Raw genomic sequence first — 23,996 nt, 5'->3', positions numbered from 1 at the left:
GCACTTCGCCATATTTAGGGATTGGGTCAGGGTGCCAAGCACAGCCTGTCCCAGTGTCATGGTAGCCCAGCCTCCAGCCTGAGCCAATGGCCAACTGGGTGCAGCATCAGAGAGCAGGCCTGGGCACCAGCCTGAACACCCCCCACCCCCAGCACCAGGACAGGCAGGGAGGACAGGTGGGAGGCAGGGCTGTGAACAGCTCTTTATTGAAATAGGCAGAGACAACAGGGCCAAGACGTGCTCAGGGCCAGCAGGGTGCAGCGCCTTTCTGTGCCCCCCTGACCGAGGTGGCCACAGGCCAGACACCAAGGCCCTCCTGTGTTTGGGGTGTGTGTGCAGGCATGCACTGTGGGTGGGGGGAATGGGAATTTCTGGATAACTTTCTGTAAGAATTTGTGGATTCAGGGGATGGCTCTGAGGAAGGGAGGCCAGCCCAGCTAGCTCAGCCACCAGCGATGGGTAGAGGTGGGGTCACCATCAATGCTGCCCACCGACATGCTGCAGAAAGCTGGTGGCCCGGGGTGGACCATGTGGGTGGGTATGGCGGGTTGGGAGCCCCTGAGCCCGTGGGCCCCTGATGCCCTCCAGGGTCCAGTCTGGCTCACTAAGCCATTCTCCAGGACAGGTGCTGGGGTCGAAGAGCTCAGGGCTCGGCCTCTGTGGGGTAGAAGAGAGGGCATCAGCCAAGAAGCCACCAGCCTGCCCCTCATGGACACCCTCCTGTCCCACCTGAACCCTTGTCACTTCCTGAAGACGATTCTATACCGTTGCAATCCTCGTCACATCCTGGGGCTTCGATAGTGTGTGCTGAGATCACAGTGTGTCCTGAGGTGTGTTAGTGTCTGCTGGGGCTTTGTCACATCTTCCTGAGGGTGGGTGAGTATGTGCTGGGCCTTTATCACTTCCTCCAGGTGGATTACTGTGCCCTGCGTTTTAACACAGCCTGACGGCATGTTAGTATGTGCAGAGCTGCGTCACATCCTAGTTATATCCTGAGTGTGGGTTAGCATGTGTGGAGCCTTGTAATATGCTGAGGTTGGGCTAGTGTGTGTTGGACTCTGAACCAGTAACACGTGTGGGGAGCCAAGGCCAGGTTCACCCCCCACCCCCCACCCCCCGAAGCTCTGTGGGCATCCCGACCCCAGAACCACCTGCACGCTTCCGGCCCACCTGACTCACCTCAGCATCCATGTCCTTGATGTCTGGCCCATCCCCGTCCCGCTTCGGGATGGTGGGTGGCTTTGCAGAGGCGCCACGGTGCTCGCCCTCTGCCCAGCCGCTGCCCCGGCAGGGCCCCTCATCCTCAGGCGAGGCCTGGCTCAGCCGGATGAGGTTGCTGAAGTTGGAGTCGGACTTGGAGCCTGTGGGCGGCTTGCGGGCCTTGCGGCCAACCAGACGGCTGCCGTAGAAGGCCAGGATGGGCTCAGGGCCCGAGGTGGGCACCCGGAGGCCAGCCACAGCTGCCTTGAGTGGGGCCAGCGCACTGGGGATCTCACCCCACAGCCCATGGCCCGCCTCCTGCAGACTCAGGTCGTCCAGCTGGTCAATGGCCCTCTGCATGCCCGGTGCCTTCTCCTCACGGAAGAAGGGCCCACTGCCCGCCACGCTGCCAAGACCCACGGCCTCCTCCTCCTCCTCAGCCAGACGGTAGTAGGGGGGCCCATCCTCCGAAGCAGCCACCACAGGCGTGGGGGGCTTGCCCTCCACCTGCAGTGAGAGGCGGCAGCTGCGCAGCGACAGCTGGTAGTAGCGGGTGGTCTCATGGGCACTGCGCAGCTGCTGCATGGACACGAAGGGGTGGCGCAGGGCAGCACTGGGGCTGATGCGTTCGTGCGACTCCCAGGTCAGCATGCGCTTAATCAGCTCCACCATGCTCTTGAGGTCAGCGTGCTCGGCCAGCGCCTCCCTATCCTGGAAGGTTAGCCGCCCAGCTGCCCCGCCGCCATTCACTGTCTCAATCTGGTCCAGTGACTTGAGCATGTACTTGCGACGCTCCAGTGGGCGTACCTGGTGGGACACAGTGGACAGGGGTTGACACCACGCCTAGGCCTTGGGCCCCAGTCACTCCCGTAACTTCCAGCAGGCCCTGCAGTCTGGCCCAGAGCTCTCCTGCTGCTATGAAGTTCACACATCTGAATCCTGATTCCAGTTCTGCCTGTGATCTGACTTGAAGCCCCCTTGCTGCTGGGAGGGCCAAAACTGGTCCCTCTAGTCGAACCCAGAGCCCTGTTCCTGCTGGAAGTACACCTGCCTATGTGTTTTGGTCCTCCTGTCATCTAACCCAGGGTTATCACTCACTCAAGTTTCACACCTCATCCCAGACCTCCAGTCCTCCCCGGAGCTGTGGGCCCAGCCCCTGCCAGTGAGCAGCTGCCCTAAGCAGAGGAACTGCCCTAAGCCTCTAGTCCTCCTTGGAATCAAACCCAGGTCCCTTTTGCTGCTACAGCTCCCACACTCCATCCCAGGCCTCCGGGCCTCCCAGTGGTTGAACAGAGGTTGCCACACTAGTTTGGCAACCCCCAGGCAAGGGCCCTTAGAGGGGCTGCCACATCCTTTCAGTCTCATCTTTGGCCTCACCCAGACCCCTCTTGTGACAGGTCCTGCAGCTGACCCAAACTTCCAGCCCTCTGCTGTCTCACCCAGACTCTGCCCAGGTGCGCTGACTGTAGCCGCAGAGGTGGCGGATAGGCTGCCTTAAACGTCCAGTCCCACCTGGGCCTCATTTAGATCCCTCACACTGCACGAGTTTGCCTGACCCCAGATCCGGAGCTGGCAGAAGGGCCACCCTACCCTTTCTGTCACACTTGTGTTATAACCCAAATCCCTCTTGCTGCAGCAGCCCCCAGAGTGACCCTCAAACTTCCAGTCCCACCGTTGGTCTCGTCCAGATCTCTCTTGTGACAATCCCCACAGCTGACCCAAGCTTCCTGACCTCCCTGAGGGCTAACCTAGGAGGTAAATGCTATTCTCGTCTCATTTTATAGATGAGGAAACCAAGGCACAGAGAGGTCAAAGATATTTGTCCAAAGTCACACACCTTGGAAGACAGAGCACAGAGCTCAGATAGCTCAGATTCAGACGCTTACTAAATACAGGCACTTTTTTTAAGTGCTTTATATGTGTTAACTCTGTTTTAAAAATATATTTTTATTGATTTCAGAGAGGAAGGGAGAAGAAGAGAGAGATTGGAACATCAGTGATGAAAGAGAATCATTGATCGGCTGCTTCCTGCATGGCCCCTACTGGGGACCGAGCTCAAAACTTGGGTATGTGCCCTGACAGCCCTAACGAGGAATCAAACCATGACTTCCTGGTTCATAGGTCGACACTCAACCACTGAGCCGTGCTGGCTGGCTGGGCTAGATTTTTTTCTTTATGCAGCAGCCCCCACACTGCTGCCCTCATTGGGCCTGCCCCCTACCTTGGTCTCGGCCAGATAGTCAGCCGAAGACTTGAGCTGCCAGGGGTTGGTGGCATCAGGGTGGAGGTTGCGCTTGAAGAAGTGGTGGGCCTTGCGGGCGGCGTGCAGCAGGTGGGGCTTGGGCAGGCCCTGGGTCTCACAGATGTAGCGCACCTGGTCATACTCATTGTTGCCAGGGTAGAGCGGCCAGCCCAGGTGCAGCTCGGCCATGACACAACCCAGTGACCACACATCCACTTTCTCACAAAAGGGCAGCCCCAGCAGAATCTCGGGGGCCCGATAGAAGCGCGACTGGATGTATGGCTCCTTCACGTAGCGCACCTCGCTGAAAATGCTGGCCGAGCCAAAGTCGATCACCTGTGTGGAAAGGGAGCCCAGTGGGCAAGGCATGGGGTGGGGACAACAGATATGGGCCTCAGCGGGCATCTCTCCCCAGTGTCTGTCTGCGTCTGCCATCTGTCTGTCGCTGTCTGTTAGTCTTACCTCTCATGTCACTATCTGTCTCCTCCAGCCTTTGTCTCTGCTTTGTGTGTCAGTGTCTCTGTTTCTGTTCTCTCCACTAGAATGTATGTCTGTGAGCATTAAAACCCCTCTCTTGCCCTAACCAGTTTGGCTCAGTGGATAGAGCGTTGGCCTGCAGACTCAAGGGTCCCAGGTTCGATTCCAGTCAAGGGCATGTACCTTGGTTGCAGGCACATCCCCAGTAGGGAGTGTGCAGGAGGCAGCTGATCAATGTTTCTCTCTCATCGATGTTTCTAACTCTCTATCCCTCTCCCTTCCTCTCTGTAAAAAATCAATAAAATATATTTTTTTTAAAAAAAAACCCTCTCTTGCTCTTTCACCCCACACCTTGTCCATCAGCAAATCTTGTTGGTTCCACCCTCTGAACAGATCAAGAATCTGCCCACTGTGCATCGAAGCCACAGCCCCACCTGGTCCTGACTCCATCACTTCCTGCCTCGACAGCTCTCCCTGCTCCCGCCCTCTGCCCCCCAGTCTGTTCCTCTGAGAGATCCTGTGAACACCTAAGTCGGGTCACGTACCTCCCGGCTCAGCATCCTCTTGTGGCTTTACTACATCCTGTGATAAAAGCCAAAGTTCTCACCACAGGCCCGAAGGCTCCGGCAATCTGCCCATCCCATCTCTGCCCTCAGCTCCTCCCACTTTCCCCCTCACTAACCCTGCCCAGCCACAGGAGCTCTCACTATTCCTTGAATAAGCCAAATATATTCCCAGCTAAGGCCTTGGCACTGGCTGTTTCTTCTGCCTGGAATGCTCTTCCTTTGGATGTTCACATAGCGCCCGCTTCCTTCCTCAGGTCTTTACTCCAGTCACCTTCTCAGTGAGGCCTCCCCGCGACCATCCTATCAAAACCAGTACCCCTACCCCTCCTCGTCCCCTTCCGGGCCCTCTGCTTTTCTCCACAGCTCTTAACACCATTTCACAAACTATATATTTTATATTTTTATTGAGTTCATTGTTTTTTTAACCAACTAGTATTTGAGTCCCATGAGGACAGGATTTTGTCTGTTCACTGCTGAGTCCCTAGATGCCTTGAACAGCAACTAGCACAGAGCAGGAGCTCAGAATGAATGAATGAATGAATGAATGAATGAATGAATGAATTTTTTTAATCTATCATTGTCTTTTGTCTCATTTGTATCTCTTGTTCTTTCTTTACCACTTCATGGCTTGTCTGTGTCTCTCCTCTCTCAGCGTCTCTCTCCATGTGTCTCTAAGTCACCCACTAGAAAGACACCTCCCAGCAGCCCAGGTCCTCCTCATTCTCAAGCACTGTTAACACCCACACAGGTCTGACCTCCATCTAGCACTGACTCCACAGCAGTGCTGTGCTGGGAGAGGCCACGGGTACAGTGGTGACCAGAATTGCCTTGGCCCTGCTCTCACGGCACTCCTAGCTCCTATCATCAGGGGACAATAACAAACCCAGAAACAGACAGAAGGTCAGGGGTGGGACGGGGGAGCCCGGGAGCTCTGACAGGGTCAGGGGTGGGATGGGGGAGCCCAGGAGCTCTGACAGGGTCAGGGGTGGGATGGGGGAGCCCAGAACCTTGCACCCAGCACAGGGTCAGGCCCAGAGCAGGCATTTAGTAAGTGTTTGTTGACAAGCAAACTCACTATGACGAGGTATGGCACTGCCATCCTTCCAGTTGCTCAGGCCACCAGGCTTTTGTGCCCCCTCAAGTCCTCTCTTCCACTTCATATAAGATCCATCAGCAAACCCTGTTGTCTCCAGTTCCAAAATCTATTCGGACCCACCTGTGCCCCTCCTCCCACTACCCCCCCGCAAGTCTAGTCCTGCCCAGCCATGTCTCCCACCTGGACTGGTGCAGTCACCCCTCACTGTCTTCCTGCTCCTCACAACCAGAGCATCCAGGTCTGGGGAAGGCTGGGAGGAGACAGAACAGGAGATACTGCCACCCAGGGCAGCCCCTCACCTTGACCCTGAAGGGGCAGCGGGTCTGGTCCACCAGCATGATGTTCTCAGGCTTGAGATCGGCATGGATGATGGCCAGTTCCTTGAGCCGGGCCAGGGCTCTGAGCACCTGCAGGGTGACGGTGCGGATGTGGCGGGCAGGAAGAGGGGCAAAGTTGTTCTCCTTCTGAAATTCAAAAAGGTTTTGCTCCAGCAGCTCAAAAACCAGGTAGAACTTGAGGGCGTCGTGGAAGAACTCAAGGAAGCGGATGACATGGGCCTCCTCGGGGTCCAGGCCCCTCATGCAGCGCAGCAGCTTCAGCTCGTTCTTGATGATACGGTTGCGGTAGGCATCATTCTTGAGGATCTTGATGGCCACCATCTCGCCCGTGCTTCGCCGCCAGCCCTTGGCCACTTCCCCAAAGGTGCCCTTGCCCAGCACCTCGATGATGTCGTAACAGTCAGTCTCTGACTGGATGGTGGCCATGGTGCCCCGGCCGCCAGACACCACCCTGCCACCACCTCTGCCCCACCTCTGTCTTGGAGGCCTCCCGGCCACCCTCTGCCTCTGTCCCCGAGGTACCCCCAGTGGGGGAAAGAGAACCTCACTCGTGCCTACCCCTGTGAGGTTTGCCCTCACCTCCCGGGCACCTCACAACCCCCTGGGCCACACGGGGAATATGCCAAGAGTTGCACCCCTCCCCCAAAGCCCTCCTGGCTTGGGACGAGGGGCCCCAGGCCCCCCCAAATGGGTTCCAGCGTTGCTGAGTGGCTCCAGTTCTGTTGTTGGAGACCTGAGCCCCTTGCTGGAATGGGGGGGTGGGGTGGCAGGTCAAGCCCCCTCCCCCACCCAGTGGCGGAACCTTGAAGAGGTTGGACAAGTAAAGGATCCATTGAGAGGGGAGTCTGATGGTGGACCTCAGGCAGAAGCAAGGAACGTTCCCAGACAGAGGTGAGAAAAGGCAGGTTTTCCTAATGAAAGGGAAGTGTGTGTGTGTGTTTTCAGAAAGTACCTGCCCAGCCTGGGCTGACATGGGGGAAGGTGTGGCCGAGGTGGATGCAGGTTGAGTGCCAAGCTAAGGAGTTTGGACATTGTTCTGAGGGCACTGGGGAGTCACAGAGTACTTTTGAGCGTCAGAAAGCTACTGGTGTGAAGAAAGCTGAATTAGAGGGGGTGCGAGTGGAGGCCCTGAACCTGGATCAGGGCCAGGGGGCAGAGGTTGGGGAGACAGGGAAGAGGCTTGTGGATGAGACATTCAGGAGGCCAGGCCAAGGGACTGACAAGTTTTGGGGAGAAGGAGGGCGGTGTCCCAGAAATGGGGACATGGACAGAAGCACTTTGGAGGATGCTAAGGTCAGGTTAGGAAATTTAATATTGAGTGCTTTAGAAGCCTTATCCTTACAACACACATTTTATTTGTTTGTTTGTTTGTTTGTTTGTTTGTTTGTTGTTTTGATTGATTTCAGAGAGGAAGGGAGGGGGGAGAGTCAGAAACATCAATGATGAGATTCATCCATTGGCTGCCGCCTGCACACCCCGCACTGGGGATCGAGTCCAAAACCCAGGCATGTACCCTGACCAGAAATTGAACCATGACCTCCTGGTTCATGGGTCAGTGCTCAACCACTGAGCCATGCTGGCTGGGTATACCATACATTCTAATAGCTCCATTTAATTGAAGAAAAAAGTTGGGTGCCAGAGACAGGCTTTGACCTTGAGAAGTATGGCTCTGGAGCCAAGCTCTGAACCACCACCTCACACATCCTCCTAGTGCCCAGGAGATGTCCAGGGGAGGCCTGTGGAGGCCAGTGGGTCCCCTCGTGCACCCAGAAGAGAATTTGGGAACTGTCACCCAGAGGTGAGGAGCAGAAGCCTCTGGGAGGGTGACAGGCCTAGAATGGGTGTGGGAGTGGATGAGGGCCTGGGAGGAGCCCAAAGGGCTCAAGGAGAGAGAGGAGTGCAGAAGAGAGGGGAATGTTCAGGAAGGAGGAAGGGGCCTGAGAAGTCAGGACAAGGGAGGCAGAGGAAGCCCTTAGTGTGATCACAGAGAAGCCATTCAGACACTGGACCAGGTAGCCACTGTGGGAGGAACCCCCACATGCTACAGAGCTGAGCTGGTCAAGGGGCGTGTGTGCCATGAGGGCAGGTAACTCCTGCATGTTTGGCGGAGACAAAGAGAAAGCATGAGACAAGGTAGTGACCTGAGGGGGAAAGGCTTGAAGGGAGAAGGTAGTGGAGTAAGCGGGGGGTCTGTGACAACTCAAGGGCATGGCCCTTCATCCTCTGGGATGGGAACAGAGTGGAGGGGTGGGTATGGGAGCATCAGGGGGAGATTTGGAATGGGAAAGCATGTCTTCCTAGTAGTCTGGGGCATGGCACAGAAATGGGGGAGGGGGGGTGGTGTCTGTAGGCCCTGGCAGGAGCTTAGGGGCACAAATCCGGAGTGAGGTTGGGTCCCTGGGAGCTGAGATTGAGCACCCAGGACCTAGTCCTATGAGGCAACCACATGTCTTGAGTGGAGGCTCTGAACCCAGGAGCCTGGAGAGGGCCAGGAGAGGCCTTCCTGGGTGGGGCCGGCTGGACCAGGCTGTCAAACCAGCCAGACAGAACAGGAACAGCCAGGATGCAGAGGCGCACTTGTTGGTGGAGAAGTGGCCAGCAGAGGGCAGGTGGGTAGCAATCAGTCTGCTCTCTTAGGGCCCCTGGGGCTGTCCCGGCCAGTGTGGGGTTCCCCAGGGCAGGCGGAGTCCCCAGCAGAGGGGTCCTGCCGCTATGCTCTGCTGGGGAACTTCCCAGAGTCCTGCTCAGGGGCCCCTGGGATTTCTGAAGGCCCCCCTCCCACTAGGCCCATCCCAAGGCCTCCCTGACTCTCCTCAGACTAGAGGTGGCCTGTGTCTCCCCACACAGGCTCCTTCAGGCCAGGATCATGTCCCCCGCTCCTTCCTTCTCTGAGATTCTTTTCTCTGCACCCTTCCTTACTCCCCACACCCTCCCAATACACAGAGAAGACCAGACACAAGGCCACCTCTTGATTATTTATTCACATGGCTTGGCAAGATACAGACACTCTTGCCAATGAGCCAGGCAGGAGACCTCCACGGCTCCTGCCCTCTGAGGGTTAGTGCTGGTTAACTCACACACAAAGGGGTGGGGGATGGGGAGGCAGGAGGGGGCTTCAGATGACAGCAGTCTGAGTCCCCTCCATCCTGGTGGGGCCTGGAGCCCCTGTCTCCGAAAACCCCACGCTGGGCAGTCGGACCCGGAATCCACCCTCTTCGCGGTCCCTGCTCCCACTCCGGGCCTTGGGGCTTAGGGAGACCCTGGGGAACCGGAACTTGGGGGACTTCTCCCCACCAGGAGACTTGGAGGCTGCCTCACCCTCCTGCCCCCGAGAGGCCCTGGAAGAAGTAGCCAGGCCCACTCGAGGCAAGCGAACTCGTAGGCGGCCACGGCGACCAGAAGCCCCTTCCCTGCTGCCCTCCTCTTCCTCCTCCTCCTCCTCCTCCTCAGGGCTGGGGGAGCCTTCCCCAGCAACAGCCTCGCTCTGGCTGAAGCCCACACGGGGCAGCCTGAGTTTCGGGCTCTTGGCCTTCTCGCCCTCCTCAACCCCCTCCTTGGCCCGCACCAGGCCAAACCGGGGCAGCCGAACCTTGAGCTTGTGTCCAGCGTCTCCCTCACCCTCTACAACCTGGTACTCAGCATGGCTGCCCATGGCAGGAGGCGAGAGCTCCAGGTCGGGCAGTGAAAGGTGGAAGGATCGTTCGACCCCTGGGGGCTGGTCTCCAGGTCCCTCGACCCCAGCCTCAGCTCTGGCCCCCAGTGTGGGCATCTTCAGCCTCAGCCCACCCTCATCTGTGGCTGCCTCACCCACCTGCACCTCCCGGCTCAGCCCCACATCCAGCTCAAGCTGGGGCACTGTCACAGTGGGCATCTTGAAGACCCCCTCTCCCACCAACAGCTCACCACCCTCCCCCTTGGCTTCAGGCAGAGACAAGGTCACCTGAGGCACCTGCACCCTGTAGCCTGCTATGCCCTCTGCTGAAGGGGCTGCACTCTCAGCCTGCTGCCCCGAGGTTGCACCCAGGCCAGCCTCACCAAATCTGGTCAGCTCCACCTGAGGCAGAGAGATGCCCAGGGGCATCCTTAGCACCCCCTCCTGGCCCTCAGTGCCTGCCTGCCTGGTTGTGGACACTTGCAGGCCTGATAGCCGTGCCCCGCTGACGGCCACCACACCCTCCGCCCCCACTTCCTCCTGGGCCCCCAGAGTGACCAGCTCCACCTCAGGGAACTTAAGCTGTCCAGCCATCAATTCTGCCTTTTCTCCGGGGCTAACACGCCCACCCTGGATTTCTACCTCCTTCCCCCGAGCCAGCCCAAAGGAGGGCATCTTCAGTTTGGGCATCTTCATCCTCCCATCCCAACCCCAGCCCTTGCCCTCCAACTCAGACACCCCTGGCACTAGTTCTCCAGCCTCAGTGTCCCGAACTCTGACCCCAAACTTGGGCAGGGTAAACCTGGGACCCTTGAGCTTGAAATCGGCCCCTGCCACCTCCACCTTGCCTGTGGGCAGATGGGCATCCAGGCTGAGCTGCGGAATGGACAGATCGAGAGCGGGCAGCAGGCCTGCCTCCCCGACCCCTTTAGCTTCAACCTCAGTTCCCACCCGAGCCTTGGGGCGTGAGATGGCGAACTTGGATGCCTTCAGCTTGTTGGCTTGCCCAGCCCCCTCAGCCTCTGCCTTGGCCACCTTTGGCCCTGAGAGTCCAAACTTGGACAGGGAGAACTTGGAGGTGGGTTTGACTTTCATCTCCATCACCTCTACCCTCCCTTCCTCGATTTCCACTGTGGGCAGCTGTGGAGTGACGATCTCAACAGAGGGCATCCGGAAGGCCACTTCCCCAACCCCTGCTGCCACCTTGCCCTCTGCCCATTCCACCTTGCCCTCTGCCTGTGCTACCTTGCCTTCTGCTCGCTCCACCTTGCCCACTTCAGCCACTGGGACCTGCCCCTCCAAGCTGAGTGCTCTTGGCAGGTCTAGCTCCACGGCGGGCAGTGTGAGAGAGGGGACACCCCCACGAGGCTCGCTGTCCACCTCCGGCTGTAAACAGGGAAGTGTCACCAGCTTCCCTGAGACCTCAGCCCCTGCCTCGCCTGGCTTGCTTCGTGACGGGGACCCTGCCCTCCCTAATCTGGGCATGGTCATCTTGGGCATCTTGAAGCCGAATTCCACCCCCTCTACCTTCTCTGCCTTGGCAGCTTTTAGCTGCACTTCTGGAGCCTTGGGCAGCTTCACCTCGGGTGCCTTCAGAAGCTGCACCTCTGGGACCTTTGGCACTTCCATTTCTGGCAGCTGGATCTCTGACACCTTCGGCAGCTGCACCTCTGGGAGTCGCACCTCGGGCACCGCCATCTCGGGCACCTTCGGCAGCTTCATCTCTGACACTTTTGGAAGTGCCACCTCTGGGAGTCGCACCTCGGGCACCGCCATCTCGGGCACCTTCGGCAGCTTCATCTCTGACACTTTTGGAAGTGCCACCTCTGGGAGTCGCACCTCGGGCACCGCCATCTCGGGCACCTTCGGCAGCTTCATCTCTGACACTTTTGGAAGTGCCACCTCTGGGAGTCGCATCTCGGGCACGGCCATCTCGGGCACCTTCGGCAGCTTCATCTCCGAGACTTTCGGCAGCTGCACCTCTGGGAGTCGCACCTCGGGCACCGCCATCTCGGGCACCTTCGGCAGCTTCATCTCTGACACTTTTGGAAGTGCCACCTCTGGGAGTCGCATCTCAGGCACGGCCATCTCGGGCACCTTCGGGAGCTTCATCTCTGAGACTTTTGGAAGTGCCACCTCTGGGATTTGCACTTCTGGGAGGGCTGCCTCTGGCACTTTTGGGAGCTTGACCTCAGGGGCCTTGGGGAGCTTCACGGCAGGCCCCTTGACCTCAGGTGCCGAGACCCCAATGCCAAAGGAGGGCATCTTGATGGTAGGCAGCTTCAGCTTGCTCTCAACAACGGCTTCAGGGGCAGTGGGCCTGGCCTCCAGGAGAGAAAGCCCGAAGGTGGGCATTCGAAGTCTGGGCCCCTTCACCCTGACCTCAGGGCTGCCCTTGGCCACCTTGACCTCAGCTACTTCCTTTGCTCGGGCCCCAAAGCGGGGGAAACTGAGGCGGGGCATCTTCAGGGCCACCTCAGGCACCTCTTCTTGGGACTCCATCTCCGCACCCGGCAAAGCCAAGTCCACCCCCACAGTAGGTACTGCTACGTCCAGGGTGGGCACCGTCAGTGCTGCCATGGCCCCTTCCCGGGTCTCCAGACAAGGCAGTGTGGGCAGACTGGGCAGCGAGGGCAAGGTGGGCAGCTCCACTTGGGGAACCTGAATCCCTCCAGCCACAGGCTCCACAGCAGGTGCAGCGGGGGCTCCAAGCCCCAAGGTTGGCAGTTGTAGGGTAAAGCCAGTGGCTGCTTCTACCGCGGGGGCCTCCTTCCCCAGGCCCTTAGGGGCTGGGACCTGGGGGACACCCACCTCTGTGCTTGGCAGCCCAGGCCCAACCAGCTCCAGCTGGGGTGCTGGGAAACGGGCCCCTGCTGCCACCTCAGCCTCCGCTTTGGCTTTTCTGGGGGGAGGAGCAGCGGCAGCCAGCCGAGCTACCTGGGCCTCTTCGGCCACTTCTCGGACACGCAGCTGAGGCAGCTGGAGGCGCCGGCGGGCGGGAGCAGCTGGGACAGGACCCTTGACAGCCTCGGCTTTGAGGCCCCGACGCAGACGGGAGAACTTGGGGAAGGAGAATTCGACGTCAACGGGGGCCAGATCTGCAGGGACCCCCAGGGCCCCAGGCACCACCATCTTCTTCTTCTTCACAGGGGATAGACTCTGGATGTTCTGGGGAGAGAGGAGAGAGGCGGGAGGCAGTGGGACGGTGAGACCTAAGGTGGACAGGGGGAGCCCACCTGGCATTGTACCAGGCTGGGGATGAGATGGATTAAACATTTTGTCCCCAAAACACCATCCCCACTTCCTGCCTGTCATTTCACCGTACTGCCCCTGAAGGCGAAGATATTCATTTAGAATATTACAGTGAGTCAACAGGAATGTAGAAACTGGGACCCAGGACTTCTAGGTCCTCATTCAGGATTTTCCTCAATACCCTCATTCTAGAGATGGGGAAACTGAGGCCTACGGAAGAAAAGAAGCTTGTCCAGGGTCACTCAGCAGTGAGAAGCAGTCAGGCTGAAACCTGGAATCCTGGTTTGGAATCCCCTGGTTCAGGACCCCTCACAAGCCTGGAGCTGAAAGTGAGGATACCTCTCCAAAGCGGGTGAGGGCCCTGGTCTGGGTGGGTCCCCCACCCAGGGAGGAGTTTAGGGTCACAGAACAGGAGGCAAAGGGTGGGATTAGCGTTGGGTTAGTGACAAGACAGAGGGCAAGGCTGGCCCGCGGTGTAAGGGAGTAGGGTTCATGGCGCAGAGACGAGATCGCTGGGACAGTCCAGCGCTGGGGCCGGGCTAAGCACGCGTACCAGCTTGGCCACCTTGGCCCGTGGGCCCTTGATCTCGTAGCCAGACACGGTCCCAGGCCGTAGCGCCAGGTCCCCGGTGGGCACAGTGCGCTTCAAGCAGAAGGAGACCTTGTAAGGCTCGGCGCATTGCAGCAGGCGTAGTGCGTCCTCGTACTTGAAGTTCTCAAAGAACACGCGGGCGCTCAGCAGCTGGTCCCCTGCAGGAGGTGAGCAGGGCGTGGGCATCTCGCAGCTCCACCCACGCCTGGTTCCTCCCCTTCCCTGGAACCCGCGCGCGGCGAGGCCCCGCCCGAAATTTTGGCTCCCACCTATCCCAAGCGCAAGATTGAGCAGCAAAGCAGCTCCTCCCAGTTTGAAGTGCGGGGGGAGGGGAGCGGGGAGAACACTTAAGAAGAAGCCCCACCCCATGGCCTTAGCTCTGCCTCCCCACTGAGCAAATCCACACCCATTCAGGCCACGCCTGTCGCCTTTCCATTCCCCTCCCCTATCCTCACATTTCAGACCCTTTTTCAAACAGTTAAACTTTATAGTTACAATATTCTCTTCATCTTTTGCCAGGTTTAAAAATGTGTACAGAGCCAGGCAGGCGTGTGCCTCAGTGGTTGAGTGTCGACCTAAGAACCAGGAGGTCACAGTTCGATTCCCAGTCAGGGCATGTGCCCGGGTTCCAGGCTGATCCCCAGTGTGGGGTGTGCAGGTAGCAGCCTAACAGTGATTTTCTCTCATCATTGATGTTTCTACTTCTCTCTCCCTCTCTCTTCCTCTCCAAAATAAATCTATAAAACCCTAATACGCTAATAGGCTGAACAGTGGAACAACCAAACAACCAGTGGCTATGACGTGCACTGACCACCAGGGGCACGTGCAGAACATGGTGGGCAGCGGCAACAGGCGGCAGAGCGCAGAACATGGCGGACGTTGGCCATGGTGGGATGGTGGAGCAGGTGAGTGGGGTCGCCAGACCAAGGCAGGGCGCCGGTCGCTGTCATCAGGGCAAGTCTGTTGGTTACTGAAAATTCTTTGCTTCCCCGCACTGCGGTCCTGCCCGGCGCTCGCACCTGCTGCCAGCACCGGCCCCACTCGCACCCACTGCTAACACCTGGCACCGGCCCTGATAGCTCAGTGCTGTCAGCAGGTGTGATGGCAGCTGCCAGCCCTGATTGCCCTGATTGCCCCTCAGGGCTTCTCCAACTCCCCCTGCTCCTGAGGGGTGATTGGGGCCGGCAGCTGCCTCTCGCACCCGTTGCTGGCACTAGCCCCACTCGCACCCACTACTGGTGCCGGCCCCAATAGCTCTGCACCGTCAGCAGGTGAGAGCGGGGCTGGTGCCATCAGCATATGGGAGCGGTGGCGGCGGTGGGAGCGGGGCTGCCGGCAGACAGGGCCAGGGGCCATGGCGGGAGGGGCCGGGCAGGGGTGCGGAGAATGGGCCGGGACCTGCCCCTGTTGCAGCCCACAGTTCCTTTCAAGGTACATGAATTCATGCACTGGGTCCCTAGTCCTATATAATAAAACTCTAATATGCAAATCGACCAAACAGCAGAACGACTGGTCGCTATGATGCACACTGACCACCAGGGGGCAGACACTCAATGCAGGAGCTGCCCCCTGGTGGTCAGTGTGCTCCCACAGGGGAGTGTCACTCAGCCAGAAGCCAGGCTCATGGCAGCGCTAAGGAGCCTGGCAGGCAGGTGGTAAGGAGCAAGAGGTCCCGGACTGCAAAAGGGCCTAAGCCGGCAGGTGGACATCCCCCAAGGGGTCCCGGACTGCAAGAGGGTGCAGGCCAGGCTGAGGGACCCCCCTCAGTGCACGATTTTCGTGCACCGGGCCTCTAGTAAAAATATATTTAGAAAAAAAAATGTGTAGAGCTGTGAAGAGTGAGGAGATGGGATTGTCAGGGCACTGTTCTGGGGAGAGGGCTGGGCATTGGAGTTCACAGATCAATCAAGGGGTCCCCCAGCCTCTCTTCTGTGCCCTGATTTGGGGGACATCTGTCTACAGAGTTCAGGGCCCAGGGCCCTAGCATTTAGAGGGCACAACTGTCCGGAGAGGAACTACATCAAGCAGGAGGAGGAGAGGGAAAAGAACGAAGTTTCCATGCCCAGGCAGTGGGCTCAGTGGTTAAACGTTGACCTATGAACCAGGAGGTTTGAATCCCGGTCAGGGCACATGCCTGGGTTTCGGGCTTAATCCCCAGGTAGGGGGTGTGCAGGAGGCAGCTGATTGATGATTCTCTCTCATCACTGATGTTTCTATCTCTCCCTCTTCCTTCCTCTCTGAAATCAATAAAAAATATACATTTTTTAAAAGAATAAAGTTTCCATGGGTGGAGGTGGGAAAAGGGACAGTCAAGAGGCAAAGTTCTGGGGAGCCAAGACCAGGAGTTCTGGATCTGGATGTCAGTGGAAGTCAGCACCTCACCCCCCACTCGTAAAACTCTTCCTGACATGGTTCTTTTCCCTATAGGCTCAGGTTCCCTCTGGTCAGTCACCTTACGCATGGCCTTTCAAATTCTTCCTACTAGTGTCTGCCCAAGTCCTATCCCCCACTGTCCTCTCCATCTGCCCCTCAGCACAGCTGACATCACACTCTCCCCAACCTGTGCCATGAAGCCTTTCTCCCTTGCTCTCCTCCCCGCCACCTGCCGCCACTCCTTTCCCTCAGAACTGGCAGAGGGGGCAGGCCAAAGAAAGGGAATGGGCAACTGAGGGGAGAAGCTGTTCAGACTCTAACTTTGCTTCCTTTACTGAAAGAACAGAATCAGAAGACAACTTCCAGAAGCTTTCACCCCATTACTCACCCCCCGCCGCCCCCCACCGCTCCTGTGGTGATTTACTCCACTCTCCACCTGTTCCTAGGAATGAACTGTCCCACTCCTGGCTCAAGTCAATTCCTCCAGCAACTCTCCCACCCCACCCCCATCATTGTTTTGTCCCTCTCTTCTACATTATTCCTATCAGCATGCCCGTGTTTCTTACACATGAAAAGTTGTCTTGATATCACTCCACCTGGAGCTCCTGCCCATTTATCTCTCCATCTTAATGGCAAAATGCACTGGGTTGTCTATCTGCATTATTTCTACTTCTCCAGTCACACTTGTGATACCCCATCCCACAACCCTGAACTGTTCCTCTCAAGGTCCCAGGCAGTGACCTCTGAGTAGCCAAGTCCAATGGTCAAGTTCCAGCTTCCTAGGATGGTTCCTCCCCATCCTCCTGACCTCTTAAAGACACACTAACACAGAGTTCAGACCTTAAACCCCTTAATCCACATGGTCTACTCACCCCTTTGGGAAGCTCATCCAGATTTAGGAGTTTAAAGGTCATAAATATGCTGACAACTCCCAAGTGTATCTCTCCAGCCCAGCACTCTTCCCTCCATCCTAGACTTACATATCCAACTGCTCTTTCTGTCTCCCCCTTGATGTTCAAGAGGCATTTTTCATTTAACAAATCCAACCTGTTCTGGTCATCCTCCAAAGCTCCAGCCCCAGGATTCCCCATTTGTAAGACTACCATCTTCCTTGACCCCTCTCTTTCCAAAACACCCCATATCCAGTCGTGAAGGCTCCTCCTCCAAAATAAATCCAGCATCCAAACCCTTGTCTTCACCTCCACTAATATCACTTGGCCCTGAGCATCACCATCTCTTTCCTGGATAATCACAATAGTCTTTTTGTTGGCCTCCCTACTCCTCACCCTGCTCCTTTAGAGTCTCCTGCTAATATATTAGTTCAACACAGTCAATTCTCCACTCACAACCCTCCCAGATTAAAATCAAAAGTCTCACCATGGCCCATAAAGTCCTCTAAAAACATCCCTCCATCTCACCTCTCTGGCCTTATTTCTTAATTCCTTCTTCACGGACTATTTTGTCCACACTGGCTTCCTTTTTCTCCCTCCAACAAGCCAGGCACTTTCCCACCTTGGGGTGTTTGCACTGGAATGCTCTTCCAGATGGCCATACAGCTTACCGCCTTACCTCCTTCGGGTCTTTCTTCCCTTCCTGGCTCACCCTATTTAAAAATTCAGCTTCTTCCCTGGCATCTGTAGCACATATTGCCTCCTAACTTACTATATACTGTTGTTGTTTTTTTGCTTAAATACGTCTCTCCCCACTAGAATGTAAGCGCCCTATCTGTTTTGTTCACTTCAGTAACCCAAGCACCTAGAATACTATATGGAAATAAAAGGCCCTTAAATAATAGTTGTTGCATGACTAAATCACATCAGTCTCATCCATGTTACCTAAGACATCCCTTACTCAGCTACCCTCTCCACCCCTCCACGTTGTTAACTCCACCTCTTTTCTCCAGCCCAAACAACAAAAACAATAACTAGCACTTACATAGTGCTTACTATGTGCCACTTAGCTATGTGCTAAATGCTTTCAAATGCTGACTCATTTAATCTCCATAATAACCCTATGACGTAAGAACTAGAATTATTCCCAATTTAGAAATGAGAAAACCGAGATACAAAAAGATCAAAAACCAATAAACAGCAGCTCTGAGACAAGGAATCTCCACAGCCCACTATGAGCAGCTGCAGAGCCAAAACACAAAGCCCCGCCCCACGGCCTTAACCCCGCCTCTTGGTAGCCCGTCACGCTCGAGCCCCAGGGCAGATTCCTAACCCCGCCCCCGCGCGAAGGCCCCGCCCCATTTCCCGGCCCCGCCCACCTTCCTGCAGGCTCAGGTTCCTGGCTGCCGGCGAGTCCTCGCGCAGCTCGCGAATGTAGATTCCTTCCTTCCCGCCGCCCGCTACGTTGATGCCGCTGACCCCCGTCTGCGCCTCCGTCTCCACGATGATTTCCACCAACTCCGCCCGCCTCAGCTCCTGCGGAGGGCAGTGAGGGGTCGCTATGGGACGCCAGACCTCGCCCAGAGCCCGCCATCGCGCTTAAAAGCGTCTCTTAAACCATTCCTTAGGGCACACGTCCCTCTGGGAGGATCAAGCTGGTCATGCGGGCCCACCCACGCTGGCATCTCCCCTTTAAGGAAACCCGGGGGGTCGCTCGTTCAGTGGGGCTCGCGGAAAGGTTTAAGGGCTCCGCGGGCTCGCTGCTCTCCCAGAGTCCCTCCGGGAGGGGCGGGGCGGGGCGAGGAGCCGTGTGGGGGATGCTAGAAAACCCGAGTCCTGACCGAGGACGGCCTGATGGAGAGGGAGGGCTATGCTCTCAGTGGGCGTGGTCGGTTTGGGAGGGTGGGCTGTGGGGGTGGGGCTCCGTTAGAGAGCCCCTGCGGATAGAGCGCACCAGAGTGGAGGGGCCAAATACGTGGGGGGTGTTGCTAGAGTGTTTGTGGTGGTGGGTGGGGACCCACAGTCTCAGGAGCTATGGGGAGGGGCTTTAATAACAGCCGAACAGGGTTGGGGGTGAGGATGGGCTCCCAAATAATGGGGCTGGACCCTTAAGTGGTATGGCATGGAGGGGTGGGGGTGGGGCTGACCTCCTTGGAAACATGCATGTGCGTGAGACTGTGCCCTATTGTGGACTCTCTGACCCCAAGACCTGCAGAACGCCCATGGGAGAGGGAATCCAGTGAAAGGGGGGTGCGTGGGTAATGAGTGGTGGACAGGCAGACATGGTATTCTTGGTATTTACTGTCAGTGGTGCTGACCCGGCCCTGGCCCAGCTGCACACTGTGGGATTCACATCTGGACTTTCCCAGAATAGGCAGTGAGAGACCTCCGTTCCACAACTGTCTGGAAACCCAATCTGCTGTCTGTCTCTGGGAGAGAACTTTGCCCTCTCTGGAAAGTTGGGTAAGATGGGTGTACCAGAAGGAGTCTGGTTGTGAGCTGAGACCTGAAGCAACAGGCATCCAAACGGATGCTCTGTTGGGCAAGGCGTCCAGGTTGGTGAAGACTGGAGTTGAGCCCAGGGCTAGAGAGGGGAAAGCAAGTCTGGACCAGATGCCCCACAGCAGTGGCCCTGAGACTAGAAAGTTGGTAGAGAAGGGGTAAGAAGAGTTGTGGTGAAGGTAGCAGGGAGCAGGATAACCATCACCACCACTCTTCGGCTCTGGCCTAAGCATTTCCTATATGGGATCTCATTTCATCCTCCCCACAGCTTGGGCAGTCACAGGGGGGGACACAAAGGTTCAGAGAAGTGAAGTGACTTGCAAGTTAAGCCACTGGGCCTCAGCCTCAGGACTATGACCTCAGAGCCCATAGACTATTCTGCGGCAGTAACCTCCTTGCCCTTTCCCCCCAGCCTGCCCCCCCTCAGCCAGCTTGGCTCCTATAAAAGTGGACCCTCTCTGTGCCTGGCACCTGGTAGAATGCAGTCAATACCAGTGCTTTATCTACTTAACAGTGACAGCAGCTGAGAGGAAAGGAGGCTTCCTAGGTGCCAGGCCTTGTGCAAATGGCGTGTGTGAGTCCTCAACACCCTCAGAGTGGGGGGACCATGCCCCATTTCACAAATGTGAAAACAGGGTTAGAAAGATCAGGCCACCTGTTCAGGGCTGCACAACTGAAGTGGTAGGGTTGGAATTTAAACTCATGGGTCCAGCCCTGTCCGGTTTGGCTCAGTGGATAGAGTGTAGGCCTGTGGACTGAAGGGTCCCGGGTTCAATTCTAGTCAGGGGCATATGCCCGGGTTGCGGGCTTGATCCCCAGTAGGGGGTGTGCAGGAGGCAGCCGATCAATGATTCTCTCATCATTGATGTTTCTGTCTCTCCCTCTCCCTTCCTCTCTGAAATCAATAAAAATATATATTCATTAAAAATAAATAAACTCATGTGTCCTCAACCCTTGCACCATCCTGCCACTTTCGCTGAAGGGTTTCTGCTACATTTTCTTTAGTTCATGATTGGTATTAATTCCATTCTGCTCCAATGAATTAGCTGATTTGAATCTTGGTCTGTGCCACGCACTGTGCTAAGCACTTTACAGATGTCAATTTTTTTTCACAGTGACCCATAAAATAGGCCCTGTTGCTATTTCCATTTCATAGATAGGGAGACTGAGAAGTCTGGGAATGTTTCCTTGCTGGCCTAGTCTGTGCCCTCCACCCAGGCCCCACAAGTGCCCTTGGGGGACGTGTGGGCACTCACCTCAGCACTCCGGCTCCTGACCTCCATGGCGCTGCTAGGAGTCACCTGGGCCCCAGGCTCCTGCTTCCTCTCTCCCTTCTTCTGCAGGACCAGCTTCAGTTCTGCATGGAGCAGCTGCCTCTGAGCCTGAGGGGGACAGAGATGGAGGTTTGAGGTCAGGGGAGGATGAGGAGAAGAGGCTGGGCTTAGAGGGTGAGGTCAAGGTAGTATCAAGGGGAGAAGGGCCCCCCCAGCTGTCCTCTCACCGCTGCCTGGGCACAGGCACCCCCTCCTAAGAGGAGCCTAGCCTGGCGTACTGCACAGTCGTCTGTGGGACTCGCACCCTTTCTCTGGGGTCTTGCTGCCTGCCAAGGAGAGACAAAGGTGTGAAACTCCAGGTAGGCCAGGGAGGGGCAGGGAGGGGCATGTGGGGTCAGCCAGTGCTCACCTCAGGGTCACCTCCTTGGGCTTCCTGGGTCCCGGGCTCTAAGAAGAAAAACATGAGCATTACTATCAGCTAACCCCACGGATTGCTTCCTGAGGGCCTGACCCTTCCTCCACTCTGTCAGTACTTTATCTCCAGAGCACAGGTGGAGAAACTGAGCCTCAGGAGCCCTTACCCAAGATGACACGGTTGGCCAGCAAACAGTAAAGCCAGAACTAACTCCTAGCCTTTCTGACAGCAGAGCCCCTGAGGCCAAAACCTCAGTGGGCCAAGGGGGCCAAAGGCACTCTAAAATAATTATAACCATCCCATGCACTCCCCAGGGGCAAATCCCCACACCTCTCCGTGCCGCAGTTTCCTCATCTATAAAATGGCACGATTGAGAGCACCTCCCTTGCAGGGCTGTTGGGAGAGTCAAATGAGTTACTAACTGTAAAGTGTCAGGCACATGGAAGTCACTTCATAAGCACTTGCTGTTATTACTAAGAATTTCCTGTGGTCCTGATCTTGTGTCAAATGTTCCACAGCGGTTATTGCATGTGGACCTCAGAACACCCTTATGAGTTCAGTACACTTATCGAGCCCATTACAAAGAAGATACCTGAGGCTGGGAGAAGGGAAGCCACTTGCCCTAATCACAGACTTGAACTTGTCTGAAAGCTCCAGCCCCTTATTCTGATAATAACTAATGGTATTGAGTGCTCATTCTTTGCCAGTCCTGTGCTAAGACCTCTACTTTCCACCTCAGCCCAAGAACCTTGCTCTCGGTCACACAGAGCTGGATCAGTGTGTAGCCTTCCCTTAAGCCCTTCTGGGGGAAGGGGATTGAATATTCTGTTCCCCTTGTCTCCCCCCAGCTCTGGTCTTGTCTTCCCAGCCCCCACCTGGCATGCCAACACTCCAACCCCCACTCCCAAGGGAAAGGTCAGGCCTCACGCGGCACATTCCCTCAAACAATGGCCCATCTTCTGTGCCCAGTCACATTCCGCCCCTGCCCACCCACCCCAGCCACACAATGGCCCTTCATAGCCCACCAGTGGCCAGGAGGGAGGACACAGGGACCCCTTCAATGTTCCATCTATGCCCACTCCATTGGCTGCCCCCCACCAAGCCTGAGAGCTCCTTTCTGGCTGTGTTAGGGGTCTGGGTCTCCATGTCCTTTCCTGGCCTCTCCTCTGAGCCCCAAGTCCCTCCAAGCAGAGTTGGCTTCCATCTGGGCATTTCCTCTAAACTGGGCCCTGTGTTGGCACCCATAGACCTTGTAATCACCCAGGATGTGGTGGCTGTTTTAGGATTGGAAACAGGCTCAGAGAGGGGAAGTGACCTGTCTGGGGTCACACAGCTAGCATGTGTGTCCTTGACCCTAACCCGGCACCTTAACTAGCATCGGTGGCCCTGAGCACTGGAGGAGGCCCAAGGAGCAAAACACCTGGGGCAGGAGCAGGGCTGGGCAGGAAGTGGGGGTTGTGAAGGTGCCAGAAACAGGCACTTTTAGAGGGACCTCCGTGGTGCCAACCGAACTGGGCAGGCACTTTATAGACAAGGCCTCATGGTACCCCATTTTACTGATGAGTAAATGAGGGCTGAGAGGGTATCCCAGTGACAGAGTCGGGACTTGAACCCAGGTCTAAGAAGCTAACTCTGAGTCCCTGATGCAGTATAGCATCCTGGGTCGGGGGTGGGAGAAGCCTGGTCCTTGTAGGAAGTAGTGGAGATCGAGGAAAGGATCTCCTGGACCACAAGCTCCCTGCTTCAGGCAGAGCATCGAGGGTCACACCCAGAGGCTGGCACAGGAAGCTCAGCAGGGGTGGGGACACGAGAGTGCCCTACTCCTTCATCCCTGCCCAGGATAGCCGCCAGCCCAGGTTATATTTAGCCCCAACTGTCCCCTTCCTGAGCCACGTACCCAGCCCCCGGAAGGAAGCCCACCCCACCCCACCCAGGGCACTCTGTTCCCAGCTCTGCCCATCCTACTAGGCAAGGGAAGAAGCGGTGGGGAGGTTCCTTGGGGCATCCCTGGCTTGTGTTAGAGGAAGATCTAATGGGGCTCCCATGGTGAATCAAGGCAAGGCAGGACCCTCCTGATGCCAGCAGCCACCTCTTGAGCAAGTCCTCTGGTGCGATCCTGGTACATTCCTAAACTGGCAGAATTCCGAGTCCCCGTTTCTTGAGCACGTACCATGTGCAAAGATCCTTCCCTGGATCATTAAATTCTCACAATACCTCCCTGGAAAAGGTACAGCCTCGATGGCCATTTAAAATGCCGCTCATGCCCTTCAGAGTGGCTGGGGTGAGAGGCGCTGGGCCCTTTAGCTGAGCTGGGCCTGCTGAGGAATCCTCCAGCTTTGCCCTGTGCACCCTCTTATCCCTATGGCTGGGGACAACCTCATTCTCCCCACTTGGAGCCTCAGCTTCCCTAACTGCCAGCCATCTGGTGCCCTTGACAATGGGATGGGGATGTTGACCTGACCCATCCAGGACCCTAGACATAATCTGAGGCCATCTACTGAGGCTAAGGGAAGGCATGGCCTGCGGCTGCCTCCGTCAATCCCTGCTCCAGCACTTCTGAGGCTGGAACACCGGGGCACGGTCTCTCACCTCTCGGGGCCTCAATTTTCTCATCTGTCAAATGCAGCCAATAAGAATGGTTTTGAAAATTGGTAAGATAATTGCAGGTGCTTAGAATATAGCAGGTGCTCGGGTCATGTAAACTAGTCTCTGACAGCAAGTGAGATACTGTGCTTCTCAGAGTATCTCATCTCCAGCCTTTGCCCACCGGTGGCTCCGCACTCTTTCCTACCAAAGGGGAACTTGGGATGAGGACAAAATCCAGTTGGGGCATGACCTCCCACCAGGATCAGCGCTGCCTCCAGCACACTCTTCCGGGGACCACACTGCTGCTCTACCCCAAGCATTCTCGCCCTACAAGCAGCAGCTTATCTCCCTCCCGTCAGCCCTGTGAGGTGGCCTCGGGCAGCCCCTTTTAGAGAAGTAAAGTGGAGGTACAAAGGGTAAAGTGTCTTGTCCGAGGCTGCACAGCCAGAAAGAGAGGAACGTTGGGATTGGAAGCCAGGGTCTGGCTTCAAAGTCTGTACCTTCAACTCCTACAACACGCTGCTTCCTGAGCCCCAGGCAC

The 23,996-nt window shown here is 56.7% G+C and overlaps 3 protein-coding genes across 3 annotated transcripts in view; 1 reads left to right on the top strand and 2 right to left on the bottom strand.

Moving 5' to 3' along the window:
* SNRPA (small nuclear ribonucleoprotein polypeptide A) overlaps window positions 1–23,996 on the top strand; it is a 752,186-nt gene that overhangs the window by 431,361 nt on the left and 296,829 nt on the right. The gene's annotated exons all lie outside the window — the stretch shown is intronic.
* Window positions 351–6,360, bottom strand: HIPK4 (homeodomain interacting protein kinase 4). The gene is made up of 4 exons (XM_080644776.1): window positions 5,881–6,360; window positions 3,422–3,778; window positions 1,180–2,007; window positions 351–657 (listed from the first exon to the last, which is right to left on the bottom strand). The coding sequence occupies exons 1-4, from the start codon at window positions 6,343–6,345 to the stop codon at window positions 478–480; spliced, it is 1,830 nt and encodes a 609-aa protein (XP_080500902.1). The 5' UTR covers window positions 6,346–6,360; the 3' UTR covers window positions 351–477.
* On the bottom strand, window positions 8,579–23,775 carry PRX (periaxin; the record flags this gene model as incomplete). Its single annotated transcript, XM_080645185.1, has 5 exons — window positions 8,579–12,739; window positions 13,377–13,573; window positions 18,058–18,253; window positions 20,437–20,562; window positions 23,713–23,775. The coding sequence occupies 5 exons, from the start codon at window positions 23,773–23,775 to the stop codon at window positions 9,035–9,037; spliced, it is 4,287 nt and encodes a 1,428-aa protein (XP_080501311.1). The 3' UTR covers window positions 8,579–9,034.

The sequence above is a fragment of the Plecotus auritus genome, assembly GCF_963455305.1.
Source record: "Plecotus auritus genome assembly, chromosome: 10".
Classification (NCBI taxonomy): Eukaryota; Metazoa; Chordata; class Mammalia; order Chiroptera; family Vespertilionidae; genus Plecotus; species Plecotus auritus.
Note: the sequence above shows the minus strand (reverse complement) of the source record. Positions and strands in the feature narration are given on the sequence as shown.

Bases quoted from the DNA above. Each gene is read 5' to 3' on its own strand.
- HIPK4 (XM_080644776.1), bottom strand. From the start codon at position 6,345: ATGGCCACCATCCAGTCAGAGACTGACTGTTACGACATCATCGAGGTG. The intron at 2,008-3,421 runs GTAGGGGGCAGG...GTGTCCCACCAG, and splicing joins ACTATCTGGCCGAGACCAAG to GTACGCCCACTGGAGCGTCG. The intron at 658-1,179 runs GTGAGTCAGGTG...TCTACCCCACAG, and splicing joins TCAAGGACATGGATGCTGAG to AGGCCGAGCCCTGAGCTCTT.